This window comes from Sus scrofa, chromosome 1 (assembly GCF_054392235.1).
Source record: "Sus scrofa isolate SSC_HxYL_T2T_F1_AM1 chromosome 1, Sscrofa_HxYL_maternal_Yorkshire_Landrace_v2.0, whole genome shotgun sequence".
NCBI classification, from domain to species: Eukaryota; Metazoa; Chordata; class Mammalia; order Artiodactyla; family Suidae; genus Sus; species Sus scrofa.
Window position 1 is genome coordinate 240,959,036 of NC_139383.1, and position 14,114 is coordinate 240,973,149.

Here is a 14,114-nt window from a genome sequence, read left to right on the forward strand (position 1 = left end):
GGAAAGTCTTTGGTGCCCTCCAGTAAAACTTGTGAATTCGCTTTTGAGAAAGTGACCCTTTAGGGAACCTCATGGAGCATTGTCAACAGAAGGCACTCTGCTAGAAAACTGGTTCAACAGAATGCTGAGAGAGTTTGCTAGCTTTTGGATGCTGCTAACTTGTGTACTGCAGGAGTATTTTGCTGAAGAAATCTGTTGTACTGCAAGATCTGGACACTGGAGAAGCCCTTTTCTATGTTGGAGAAACCATGGCACTGCAGGAGTCTGTTGAATGAGCACGTTAGAACCAGGAAGTATAACTCCTTCCTCCTGCCGTATCTCTCCAGTGTCCTCTGCTGAACAAGATTAACATTATGCTAGCTGGTAAAGAAAAAAAGATTTAAAGACCCAAATCAAGGTCTTAGAGCAGGCAGGGAAGGGTGATCTGGAGCTGTGAACAATAAATTGATAACTGGCATATTTGCTGGAAAATGAAGAATGTAGGGTTTTGTTTTTATTTTTGTTTTTTTACTAAATGGGAGAGATAGGTTACAGCTTGTGAATAGGCTAAGATCAGAATGACCCATGGAACATGAAAAATAAGAGAAGGGTTTATTTCTACATTGATAAGTGCAAAAGAACATAGAATCTAGTGGAGTGCTTTGTGACAGGAGTATGGTCGGCTTGTTTATAAGATTTCAGTTACAAGAGAGGTGTACTACTATTGAATGGACAAGTAAGTATGGTGATTGGAGTTTATGGGATTTTTTTTCTTCTGAGCTTTTTTTTTTTTTTTTTAATATCTGACACATTAGAGGCTTTTGGAAGGAGAATGGGCTATGAGATAGCCATGTAGGGGAATGAGAATGAATTGACTAGAGCAGTTTCTCAAAGTGAGGTTCAGATTGGCTGCATCAGTATCACTTGAAAACATGTTAGAAATGAAAATACTAAGATTCATTCCAGTCAAACTGAATTAGAACTTTTGAGAGTCAAGCTCAGCAACCTATTTTTAACAAGCTGTCCTGGTGATTCTGATGAATGAATACTACAGTTTAAGAACCACTGCACCAGAGCAAGGGTTGGCTGATTTTCTCTTTGTAAAGGGCCATGTGGTAAATAAACATTTTACATTTCATAGGTCATATATAATCTCTATCACAAGTTCTTATTTGTTTCTTTTAAACAACTCTTTTAAAGTATAAAAATCATTCCTAGCTCACTGTCTATATAAAAACAGGCTGTGGAATGGATTTGGCCTGTCCTTGGAGAGAAAGAATGTTGTGTGATCAGTCAGCAATATTCAGTACCTACTTGAGATTTGTGATACTAAAGTGAGTCCAATGAGTATGATTTTGTCCCCCCGCCCCCGCCCCAAACACATACAGCTGTTCAGGTAATGGTGTGGAGTAAATAGAAGTATGGAGTAAATAGAGAGGCTTCATGCAGAATTAGGGTTTTGCCTAATTACTGACAAAGTGAGAAGGGCAGAGTAGGTTTAAGGGTGAGTGCAAGGGAATGACTGACATAATTGATCATGGAATTTCAATAGGGTAGGGAGTGAGCTGAGGACATGAGGTGGAGGTGCGAGATAGAGAAAAGGTAGAGAATCGTTAAATGGTAGTTCCCATAAGACGTGAAGATTTGGTATTAGATTACTAGAGAGATAGATGGTGGGTGTAGGAAAGTTGGACGCTTGAGACAATTTATTAAGAAATTGAAGATGTTGGTATGATAAGGTCTAGTGGAGGGGGGAAGGGTGGACAGGTCCTAGGAACTGAGAGGCCATGTTATTGGAAAGATCATTTGTATATTGAAATCACAAAGAAGTTAGAGGTGCCACGAGCTAAAATCCCAGAGAGGTAGGAGGAGGTGTAGCCCAGGGATGTATACATTATTGTATCCAGAGAGGGTATCGTAGGTGGTATAGTTTTGTACATAACAAGAGGTAAAGCTGGGAGAGAGGAATAATTTTACTTTTCAAATACCGATATTACTCTGTATACATATACTTTTCAAACTTTATCTTATGATATCGTTCCATTTATGCACATATAAATTTTTCTCATTTTCACTTGTATGGTGTTCTGTTGTATAGATGTACTGTTATCAATTTAACTGGTCTATTGATGAATATTTTCTTGTTCTATTCAAATTAAAAGTAATTTTGAATTTAGTGCTGTGCCTTAAGGGGTGATTAAAACAGAAGAAATATGTTATGTTTGTATACAAATTAGCGTATAATTTAATAGTTGATCTCTTTGTAGATTCTGTTATTACTGGTCTCCCTGTACATTATTCTTACTCTTTTTGGCACTAAAAACAAAGGATTGAGAGAAATCTTAGATTGTGGGTTGAGTCAAGAAAGTTAATCTGGGGAAAACTCTCATCTTCTCTCTTCTCCTTTTACAAGTTAAAAACAGGGACAGATGGATACAGAGACACTGATCCAAAATTCAGAAATTAAAATTATGTAACTAATGTCAGTGGTTAAATAAAATATTTTTTCCCTTAGCATTTCTAGTGTGTATTCATTCCTTAAAACTGTACATTTATTGAAACTATTTTCTTAGACTCTTTTGCCTTTTAGAGAGTGTTCCTGCTTATAAGGGTTATTTTCTTATTTTGAGGGGAAGTTCAGTTAGGTTTTATTTTACTTACACAAGACAATATGAATTAGAAGTAGGAAAAAGATAAAAGAGTCTTCAATACCAAGTGACAGTTCATCTGATTAAATCAGAGCAGTATGGAAATCTGGGAACTATAGAAAGGGTATGTAAGAAATAAAAATCAGCATTTTCAATGTGATACTTTTAGTACTTTGAGGTTCTTGAAAAATAACTCAATTTAATTTTTTAAAATTTGTATTATTTTCCAGTATTTCGCCCTATATCTGCTAATGGCAAACTTCAGATGAATCGACGATCAGATTTTGACTTCTCTGCTCCGAAAATAAATCTGGATGTTGAGTTACATGACATAGCAATTGAATTTAATAAATCACAGGTGATTATTTTAAATGAGAATTTGAGTGATGAGTTACAGTTTGATAAAAGAGCTAAGATTTTAAATGTTTTTCACTAATTCATAATGGTATATGATAACATTTTCTTTAAAAAGTCATCAGTTTAACTTTTAAACAATTAAATCTGAAACATTTATGAGCTTTAATTTTTTATTTTTCAGTATTTCAGTCTTATGGAGCTTCTCGAATCAGTTGATATGATGACGCAAAATCTACCATATAGGAAATTCAAACCAGATGTACCTCTTCATTACCATGCCAAAGAATGGTAATAGGCCTTACACTTTTTTAATTGAAGTATAATTGACATATGTTAGTTTCAGGTATATGACATAATAATTCAATATTTGTATAGATTGTGAAATGATCACCACAGTAAGTCTAGTTGATATACATGCATAGTTAGAAAATTATGTTTCTTGTTATAAGAACTTTTAAGATCTACTTTCTTAGCAACTTTCAAATATGGCGTATGATATTATTAGTGTACATTATTTCTCCATAACATTTATTTTATAACTAGGAGTTTTTTTGATCCCCATCACCTGTTTTGCCCATCCCCCACTCACTGCCTCCAGCAAGAACCAATCTATTCTATCTATGAGTTTTTTTTTTTAAATTCAATATATAAGTGAGGTATACAATCATTTGTCTTTCTCTGCTTAGATTATTTTACTTAGCATAATGCCCTCAGTGTCCATTCATCTTGTCATAAATGGCAAGATTTTATTCTTTTTTTATGGCTGAATAACATCCCATTATATAGATATACCACATCTTTATTCCATTCATCCATCAGTGGATATGAGGTTTCCATATTTTGGCTACTGTAAATAATGCTGCAATGAACACGGAAGTACATATATACATTTTTTTGAGTTAATGTTTTCATTTTCTTCGGATAAATACCTAGAGGTGGAATTGCTCAATGTCATTTTTTTAAGATTTAAACAATATGGCATAAAAGTGAATTTCTTGACATTTTAAGAATTTTTTGGAGTTCCTATCGTGGCTCAGCAAAAAACGAATCTGGCTAGCATCCATGAGGATGCAGATTTAATCCCTGGCCTTGCTCAATGGGTTAAGGATCCTGCATTGCTGTGAGCTGTGCTGTAGGGCACAGATGCAGCTCCAGTCCCAAGTTGCTGTGGCTGTGGTGTAGGTCGGCAGCTACAGCTCCAATTCAACCCCTAGCCTAGGAACCTCCATATGCTGTGGATGTGGCCCTAAAAATACAAAAGACAAAAAAATTTTTTTTTACAAGAATTTTTTTAAAGATATTCTCTCTCTCTCTCTTTTCTTTTTTCTTTTTTGGCCATGTCTGGGGCATGCAGAAATTCTCAGTCCAGGAATTAAACCTGAGCCACAGCAGTGATAGCATGGGATCCTTAATTGCTACGCCGCTAGGGAACTCGCAAGATACTCTTTTCAAGGGCTCATATAAATTATAGAATGATTCGTGACTAGAAACACTTGTAATAGCTTTTGCTTATTATATTAGTAAAATTCGCCTAAAGGATTCTTTATAATAAATTTATACCTGGAAATACTAGCGTACCAAACATTTAGTGTATTTTTGGGGTTATTAAAAAATATATATTACAGTTTGTTGTCTAAACATATTTTTTTAAGACATTTTTAATTTTTTTTATATTTTCTAAACTTTGGTATCAGGCACATTAAATCTATTATAAACTGAAAAGGATATGGGAGCCTCAAGTACAACCCCTTTTTAAAATTCAAAAATCTTGTTTTTCTAGTTATTAAGCTCTTGCCTAGTTTCTAGATTTTGCAGTTACTTTTTCTTTTTTTTTTTTTTTTTTTTTTTTGTCTTTTTGTTGTTGTTGTTGTTGCTATTTCTTGGGCCGCTCCCGCGGCATATGGAGATTCCCAGGCTAGGGGTCGAATCGGAGCTGTAGCCACCGGCCTACGCCAGAGCCACAGCAACGCGGGATCCGAGCCGCGTCTGCAGCCTACACCACAGCTCACGGCAACGCCGGATCGTTAACCCACTGAGCAAGGGCAGGGACCGAACCCGCAACCTCATGGTTCTTAGTCGGATTCGTTAACCACTGCGCCACGACGGGAACTCCTGCAGTTACTTTTTCAATTGACTGTTTTAATTACTGTTCAGGTGACTGAAGTACTAGTTGCCAGTTAATACTTCAGTTGTTCTTCTGTAGAACTGTATTTAACAAAATTCAATGATTTTGCTTATTTTCACTTAGGAAAGAGATAAGATTAAATAATAAATTGTTAATTGCTAACAAGATTGGGAAAAACGCAAGTTCCTAAATAATATACCGTTTTCATAGTTTCTGTATTATGTATGTATTAAACACAATACATAGTTTCTGTATTATATTTTATGTATGTTGATATAGTAGAAGCATTATCAAGTTATATTTTGCATTGTTGGTTTGAAGGTGTTTTAAGTGTAGGGCTTTTGTTTTTATTTTTGAACCAGGTGGGTTTATGCTATACGTGGTATTCTCGAAGTAGATGTTTGGCCCCGCTTACGGATGTGGTCATGGAAGTATATTAGAGAACATAGGCAAAAAGTGAAGCAATATAAAGAATTGTATAAAAAAAAGCTAACAAGTAAGAAGCCATCTGGTGAACTTCTCAACTCTTTGGAGGTTAGCATTTTTAAAGATTACTGAATATTTTTGTACTACTTAACTCCTCAGTCTTTAGTGACTAATCCTTCCTACTTACTCGTTCTGATTTTGACCATTCTGTCTCCTCTACTTAGACTTTTTTGTACTCCTTAACTTCAGTTGGATGATATAAACTCTGGTGGTGTTTTCCTGTGAGCATTTGGAATTTGGGATTATTCTCTATCTGGAGAGATTCGGCTTTATGCATATAGTAACTTGAAGTGTCACATCACTATGACATTTATAACCTTTAAAAGCTTAAAAGTGTTTGCTACATTTATTCCAGTCTTCTCCGTGTTGGTTTCTAAGCCTTATGTTATCTGTCACCATTCATTACCAGCTAACTGTGCATTAATCAAATACACTTCCTGTCTTCTGTATGTATATGATTATACTAAGTCTGCTCATGCATTCATTTGCCTTTCCTCAACTCTGCCTATTCCAGTTTTACTCCTCCCTCAAATTCTGCATAAGTCCCATCTCTTGTACAAACTATCTTGAATTTTTTTGCCCAAACAGTGCTCTTTTTCTCCTAATTCTTAAAGTGTTTCTAGTCTTTACTAGCAAATTTACATTTGATTATCTGTCTTGGGAGTTCTCTAAATATTAGTCTTAATTTTTTAGCATTATTTTAGAAGTGGTTATTTTACAGATGGGTAAGGTATGTACAGCTTAGGAAGTCTAAGAGAAGTTAGTTTCTTGAAATTATTGGAACCATTCTGAATCCAGGCCAGTTTCCAATTGAAAACTCCCTATAGATTGAGTTTTAGTTCTATCTTTATTTTTGAAGTAAGAGACTTTGTGAAGACCTAGGCTGTTAGGAATGCTTGTGTTTCTGCTTTGGTGGTTACAGGTATCTTAATCTGAACCCTACATGTCTCCTGCACAGTAGAACCCTGTGTAAAATCTTCTAGGTAATAGTAGGTCATTGTTTCTTTTCTTGGGGGCAAAGAATGGTTTGAGCATGAAGATCTCGAAAGTAATCATAGAAATATTGTTTAGATATGATGAAAGATTGAGCTTAGTTTATTTCAGTAGCCATAACAACGTTGAAAAGTGTAAAATTTAAAAACGAGTTCTGAGTGTATCTAGATCTACTTAATATATCTTAATGATGACATATGAAGTGTGACATGAATTTTTAGTTGACTGTGACCTTAATGGGCTTAGCATTAGCTAAAGTTAGAACCCAAATAAAAGTCATTCTAAACAGTGCATGTATGTAATCTTTTAGGATGGTATCTGTAAATTTTGTAAAATTCATAACTCTTACATGCATGACTGTGTGTCTGATTTCTTTGTTCAGAAAGTTACTCCATCATTACTAGTTTCCAAGCTGACATATATATATAAGCATTGCTTTTCAGAATTTAACAGGAATGTTATGTTGATGGATGAGCTTTTTTCTGCTTCCTATCATATCTTTTCCTTAGTGCAGCAATTTGATATATTACTAAAGTTATCTATATAAAGTTATTTTTGTAAACATTTTATTTATATTTTTAGGAGCTGGAAAAGGCTTTGGATGTGTTTAATATAACTATAGCAAGACAACAGGCAGAAGTTGAGGTAATTTCAGATTGTCTTTCAATTAATAAAAATAAATCTAGAATCTATAATGATTTGGCAGATGCTGTGATGTTATTGGTATTGTGCTATGATATAATATTTCCTAAAATGGGTTCAAACTTTCTTCTCTTTATTATAAGAAAATTTGATGCAGTGTTTTGCCACATTTATTTATTTATTTATTTATTTTGCTTTTTAGAGCTGCACTTGTGGCATATGGAAGTTCCCAGGCTAGGGGTTGAATCAGAGCTGCAGCTGCCGGCATACACCACAGCCACAGCAATGCGGGATGCAAGCCACATCTGCGACCTACACCACAACTCACTACAATGCTGGATCCTTAACCCACTGAGCAAGGCCTGGGATCGAACCCACATCCTCATGGATACTAGTTGAGTTCGTGATCTATTGAGCCACAGTGGGAACTCCTGCCACGTCCGTTTAAACCCGGACAGGTTCTGTGCAAAAAAAATTCTTTTTAAATATTTGGGCTTATCAAATACAGAGTTCATGTAAAGGTGAAAAGCCAATTTTGTTTTTTTTTTCCCCATCATTGTTGCTTGTAAGATATTGGTGTTATGTAGTTGCTAATCCTAAATTCTGATATTTAGCTAATGTCACCATTACTGTGTTTTATTATTAGTTTGATTATTGTTTACACTTAAACACTAAGATAAGTTTTGGAAATACCATCCTATTTCTTAAGGTAACTTATGTAAAGGATAATTTGTCATTTATTTGAGTATTTATTCATTTTAGGTAAAGAAAGCTGGATATAGGATTTACAGAGAAGGAGCAAAAGAGTCAGAGGAGAATAAAGGATGGTTTAGCTGGCTATGGACTTGGTCAGAATCGCATAAACAACAACCAGATGTTAAACCTGGAAGTATGTCCGTTTCATTTTATAGTGGGGCAGTTAATCAACAGGCTGTGGTAGTGTAGCTAACTATCAGGTGTGAAATTAAGTTTTGCAGGAAATTTTCTCTTTAATTAAAATAGACATTGTAAGTATGTATACATATGATATGTATTTCTTAATATTATCAGTAAAGTTACTATAATATACGTATATATAAATATATGTGTCAAATAATTAAATAAAATACATTTTATAAATCTTACTAATGCTTGCAAAAGAGCATTATGCCTAAAGGACTTAGTAAGTGCACGTAACATGCTAACAGATAAAATAAAAAATTCCAGAAGGGTATATAGACCACTGTAAATTTTCTTTGAAATTATTTCTTGGCAAGATAATTGTTTAAGATCAGTACTTTGGTGGCTTAGGGCTTTAGGTTTACATCCTGGATCTATCATTTATTGTCACCGTGGCCCTGGCAAATTATTTAAGCTTTCTAAACCTCAATGTTATCCTTTTTAAAATGAGGGGAAATTATGATATTAATACTACTACCTGCTTTGTATACTAAGTATGTTTGTTACCTAGCACAGTGCCATTAAGTGCCTAATATAAGTAGCTCTTTTGTGATTACTTGCTTAGTACAAATATTTAGAAATATATATTTCTAAGTTTATTTATGAATTTATAATTTTGTAGAATAAACCTAAAATTGCCAATGCAATCCTAATATTCAGTGAATATAATTTCTTAAAAGTACTATAAAAAAGAGTAAAATTTGCATTTAATTTATTAAAAGCATTCAAATTCGGGGTTGAATTTTTTTTTTTCTTCTTGTTATCAGTTAAGGACACAGAGCACTTCTTTATGATTTGTAGGTCTTGAAGAAATGCTGACGCCTGAAGAAAAAACTTTATTATATGAAGCAATTGGCTATAGTGAAACGGCAGTTGATCCAACCTTGCCAAAAACAGTAAAATGTTTTCTTGCCTTATACCTGAACATTTTATGATAGATATAACTATTTTTAAGCTTATAGAAATATATGTCACTGACTTGTTCTGTGATCTTTCTCTGAGTCTGTAAATACTGCATTTCTTTTAATTTCCATGGTAGGGAGAAAAATTGTCCTCTACCTTTTACTGTTATGTGATATGATCTTTTAATATATCAATAGTTGTTTTTGAGGTATTTTTCTGATTTTTGGAAAGAATAAACTATATGATTAGGAGTATTTGTTGTGTTTATATATATATATATATATATGTATGTATGTATGTATGTATATAAAATCTTTTTTTCATTTTGTTCCTCTGAATATCCTCTAGTTTGAAGCCATGAAGTTTTTTGTTCACTTGAAAAGTATGTCTATTATTCTAAGAGAAAAACAACAGAAGTCTGAGCTGTTAGATATTGTAGTGGAAGAATTTAGCACTTTGATTGTGCAAAGACCAGGAGCACAAGCAATTAAGTAAGTATTAATTCATTTTCTTTTATCTATAAGAAGGCATTTCGCTGTTAGGTTAGGAATTAGATTATAGTCTTAAAGTATTTTATAAAGAGTACTGTGGCTTAATGTATCCTTTTGTACTTTTAGGAACTCAGAGTTTTTTCATAAATATGTATGTCTTGGAATTGTTGAAAAAAACCACATGTTCAGTAGAAAAAACCTCATTATGAGGAAACATGCAGGACACTAGAGAATAATACAAAAATGTCAGCAATCCATGCCATAAAAAAGAAACAGCATTAACAATTTTGTTTTTATATGAGAATGTCTTTATTTTATCTTCTTTTTAAAAAATAGCTTTATTAAGATCAAATTCACATACCATGCAGTGCATCCATTTTAAGTGTACAGTTCATTTATTTGTCATACTGTATTATATACTAATTCCACATTGGTTTATTTACAATGTTGTACAACAGTTATCAATATGTAATTCCAGAGTATTTTAACAACCCCCAGAAGAAACACTATACCCATTAGCAGTCATTGCCCATTGCTCACTCTCTCCAGTGTCTGGTAACAACTAATTTGCTTTCTATTTCTAAAAATTGGTGGTCTGTTTGGGGCATTTCATATAGTGATGTCATATTAATATTGGCCTTTTCTGTCTGGCTTCTTTTACTTAGCATGCTATTTTCAAGCATCATCCATGGTATGGCATGAATTAGTGCTTCATTCTTTTATTGCCTAATAATATTTTGTTGTATGGATATACCACATTTTGTTTGCTCATTCATCAAATGGTGGATATTCTGTTTGTTTCTACTTTTTGGCTATTATGAATAATGCTGCCGTGAATATTGAAGGACAGTATTTTGTATGGACAGGCTTTAATTTTTCTTGGGTGTATTTCGGGAATGAAATTGTTGCCTCAAATGGTAACTCTGTTGAAATTGCCAGACTGTTTTCCAAAGCAGCTACATCATTTTAGATTCCCACCAGCAGTGTGTGAGGTTTCTGGTTATCTACATCCTTGTTAAGACTTCTCTATCTTTTTGATTATAGCCATCCTGATGAGTGTAAAGTGGTATCTCACTGTGGTTTTCATTTGCATTTGCCTGATGCCTAATGATACTGAGCATCTGTTCATGTGTTTGTTGGCTGTTTATTTTCTTTTCTTGAGAACTGTCCATTAAATTCCTTTCCCTATTTTTAAATTGGGTTGTCTTTGTATATTGAGCTGTAAATTAATGTTTTATATATCAGTGATGTAAATCTCTTTTTTTCTCCCATTGTGTATGGATATATCATATTTCGTTTGCCTTTATTTTTTTTTGTTGTTGTTGTTTTTTGGGGCTGCACCTGTGGCATGTGAAGGTTCCCAGGCTATGGACTGAGTCAGAGCTGTAGTCGCCGGCCTACACCACAGCCCCGGCAATGCCAGATCTGAGCCGCGTCTGCTACCTACACCACAGCTCATGGCAACACCGGACCCTTAACCCATTGAGCGAGGCCAGGGATTGAACCTGCAACCTCATGGTTCCTAGTCAGATTTGTTTCCACTGTGCCACAACGGGAACTCCACATTTGTTTGCCTTTTTTTTTTTTTTTTTATTGTATCATTTGAAGCATAAATGTTTTCAATTTTGATGAAGTCCAATATATTTTTTATTTCATTTTGTTAATCTTTGCCTTATTCAAGGATACAAAGGTATATTCCTAAATATTCTTCAGAGAATTTTACTTTCACCTCTTAAATACAGACTGAGGATCCCTTTTTTTTTTTTGGCCATGCCTGTGGCATGCAGAAGTTCTGGGCCAAGGGTTGAACCCATGCCACAGCAATGACAATGCCACTGAGCTAGCAAGAAATTCCTATGATCCATCTTAAGTTAATGTTTATGTATGGTGTGAGATAGAAGTTCAGCTTCATTCTTTTTCATGAGATGCTTCAGTTTTCCCAGAACCATATGTTGACTATTCTTTCCCCACTGAATGATCTTGGCACCCTTGTGAAAATGAGTTTAGTGGAGGTGGTGGTATTTTTGGACTCTTAATTCTGTTTCTGTTGATCTCTATGACTAAGCTTTTGCCTTGATTTCTGTCTAAATTTTAAGATCATCTTGTTATATTTCTGCCAGAAAAAAACAGCTTGGATCTAATAAGGATTGTGTTGAGCCTGTAGCTCAGTTTTGGGAGTACTGACTGCTAAGCAGTATTAAGTCTTCCAGTCTGTGAACATTGGATTTCTTTATATTTATTTAGATCTTAATTAATTTCAATACCATTTTATAGTTTTCAGAGTATAAGTTTTACAACTCTTTTGTTAAATTTATTCTCATGTGTTTTATTGTTTTTCATGCTGTAAGGGAGGAAACAGTTTTTCTCAACCCTTTTTGGGTCCCTGGCTGAGTTGAAAATTAAACTGACAGACACAGATTGATAATGGAAAAACATACAGATTTGTGTAAGTTTTATGTTGACAGAGCATCCTTCATAAGGAAATGAAGACCCAAAGAACCAGTTAGACCTGAGTGTTTTTATGCTAGGCCTGATGAAGAGTAGACAGTTGTGGAGGAATATGGTAGGTTAAATAGTATGAGGTAAGTGTAATATACTGAGGGAAACTTCACAAGCCCTGTTTTTTAGGATTCTTCTCAGTGTCCCTTTGTCTTTGGAGATAAGGATGCTCCTTTCCTCTAGGTATATGGAAGGCACCACTCACATGAGGGTTTTAATATCCTCTTTAAGGAGAGAGAGGTGGCTGAATGTCAGAGCATCCTACTTTTACTGTTTTCTCAGACTCCTTCAGCTTAAAATATTCAAGATTTTGGGGTACTGTGTCATGAACTCCATGAGTTCTGTTATAAGTAAAATCATTTTCTTAATTTTAGTTTTTAATTCTTTATTACAGGAATATAGAAATACAGTTGATTTTTTTTTTTCTTTTTTGTCTTTTTGTCTTGTTTAGGGCTGCACTCATGGCATATGGAGGTTCCCAGGCTAGGGGTCTAATCGGAGCTACAGCTGCTGGCCTACACCATAGCCACAGCAACGCCAGATCCTAGCCGTGTCTGCAACCCACACCACAGCTCACGGCAATGCCAGATCTTTAACCCACTGAGCAAGGCCAGGGATCCATCCCACATCCTCATGGTTCCTAGTTGGATTTGTTTCCGTTGCGCCGCTACAGGAACTCTGAAATACAGTTGATTTTTATATGTTGATCTTTGTACCCTGTAACTTTAATAAACTAATTATTTTCAGTAGTTTTGAGTCAGTTCCTTAAGATTTTCTATTCAACTTACCAAGCCATTTGCAAATGAGATAGTATTACATCTTCCTTTCCAGTTTGGATTCCTTTTCTTTTATTTCTTGCCTGATTGCCTTGGTTTGAACCTCCAGTAGTGTGTTGAATAGAAGGGATCAGAATGGGCCTACTGGTCTTGTTGCTAAACTTAAGGAGAGATGTTCAGTCTTTTACCACTATGTATGATGTTAAGTATGGGCTTTTTTCGATGCCTTTTGTCAGTTGGAGAAGTTTCCTTTTATTCTTAGTTTGTTGAGTCTATATTGGAGAATGTTCCATGTGCGTACATTTGAGAAGAGTTATATAATCTGCTGTTGTTGGATGGAGTAGTCTATGTAAGTCTGTTAAGTCTGATTGATTTTTAATGTTGTTCATCTTCTCTGTTACTTTATTGTTCCTTGACCTAGATATTCTGCTTTTATTGAGGATCGGTTAATGAAGTCTCTGTTAGCCTAGAGGTGTCTGTTTCTCCCTTTAATTCTTTCCGTGTGTGGTTTATATATTTTGGTTTATATGTTTCTGATGTTTGCATACATGTTTATAATTGTGTATCTTTGATGAATTTACCCTTTTAATCAACATATAGACTGATTAGTTTGATTTAATTAGTCAAATTAATTTAACTTGATCCATTGACTCAAAGACTATTTTACATGTTATACTCAAGCTCTCTTTGGTTACTATTTGCATAGAATTTTTTTTCTTCTATCTTTCTGTTTTCTTTTTTCTCTGTCTTCACTTTGAACCCATTTGTGTCATTGGATGTGAATGGGTCTCTTGTAGATAGCACTGTATATAGTGTTGTGGTTTTGTACACTGTGCCATTTTCTCTATTTAAACTGTTGAGTTTATTCCCTTTGACATTTAAAATGATTACTGGTAGCGTAGGATTTCTGCCATTTTGCTACCTGTTTACCTAATGTCTTGTACTTTTCTCCCTTAACCCCAGCTCCTCCAGTTTTACTTTATTTTGTGTTTGATTTTGAAGAGTTACTTGTTTATTTATTTATTTGTCTTTTTTAGGGCCGCACCCAGGACATATGGAGGTTTGCAGGCTAGGGGTCCAATTGGAGCTGTAGCTGCTGGCCTACACCACAGCCACAGCAATGCCAGATCCGAACTGCATCTTCGACCTACGACCTACACCACAGTTCAAGGCAATGCCGGATCCTTAATCCACTGAGCAAGGCTGCCAGGGATCCAACCTGCATTCTCATGGATGCTAGTCAGATTAATTTCTGCTGAGCCACGATGGGAACTCC

General features: G+C 34.8%; 1 protein-coding gene across 4 annotated transcripts in view; it reads left to right on the forward strand.

The window, feature by feature from the left end:
* Window positions 1-14,114, forward strand: part of VPS13A (vacuolar protein sorting 13 homolog A) — a 261,965-nt gene that overhangs the window by 46,933 nt on the left and 200,918 nt on the right. For all 4 annotated transcript variants that reach the window (XR_014822948.1, XM_021065108.2, XM_084988047.1 and 1 more), the window contains exons 11-17: window positions 2,858-2,985; window positions 3,166-3,272; window positions 5,472-5,643; window positions 7,171-7,233; window positions 7,993-8,119; window positions 8,971-9,065; window positions 9,421-9,563. Coding sequence is in view for 3 of the 4 variants with exons in the window: in XM_021065108.2 (XP_020920767.2) it covers window positions 2,858-2,985; window positions 3,166-3,272; window positions 5,472-5,643; window positions 7,171-7,233; window positions 7,993-8,119; window positions 8,971-9,065; window positions 9,421-9,563 (835 nt within the window). In the remaining variant the exon portion in view is untranslated. The remainder of the gene's footprint in view (window positions 1-2,857; window positions 2,986-3,165; window positions 3,273-5,471; window positions 5,644-7,170; window positions 7,234-7,992; window positions 8,120-8,970; window positions 9,066-9,420; window positions 9,564-14,114) is intronic.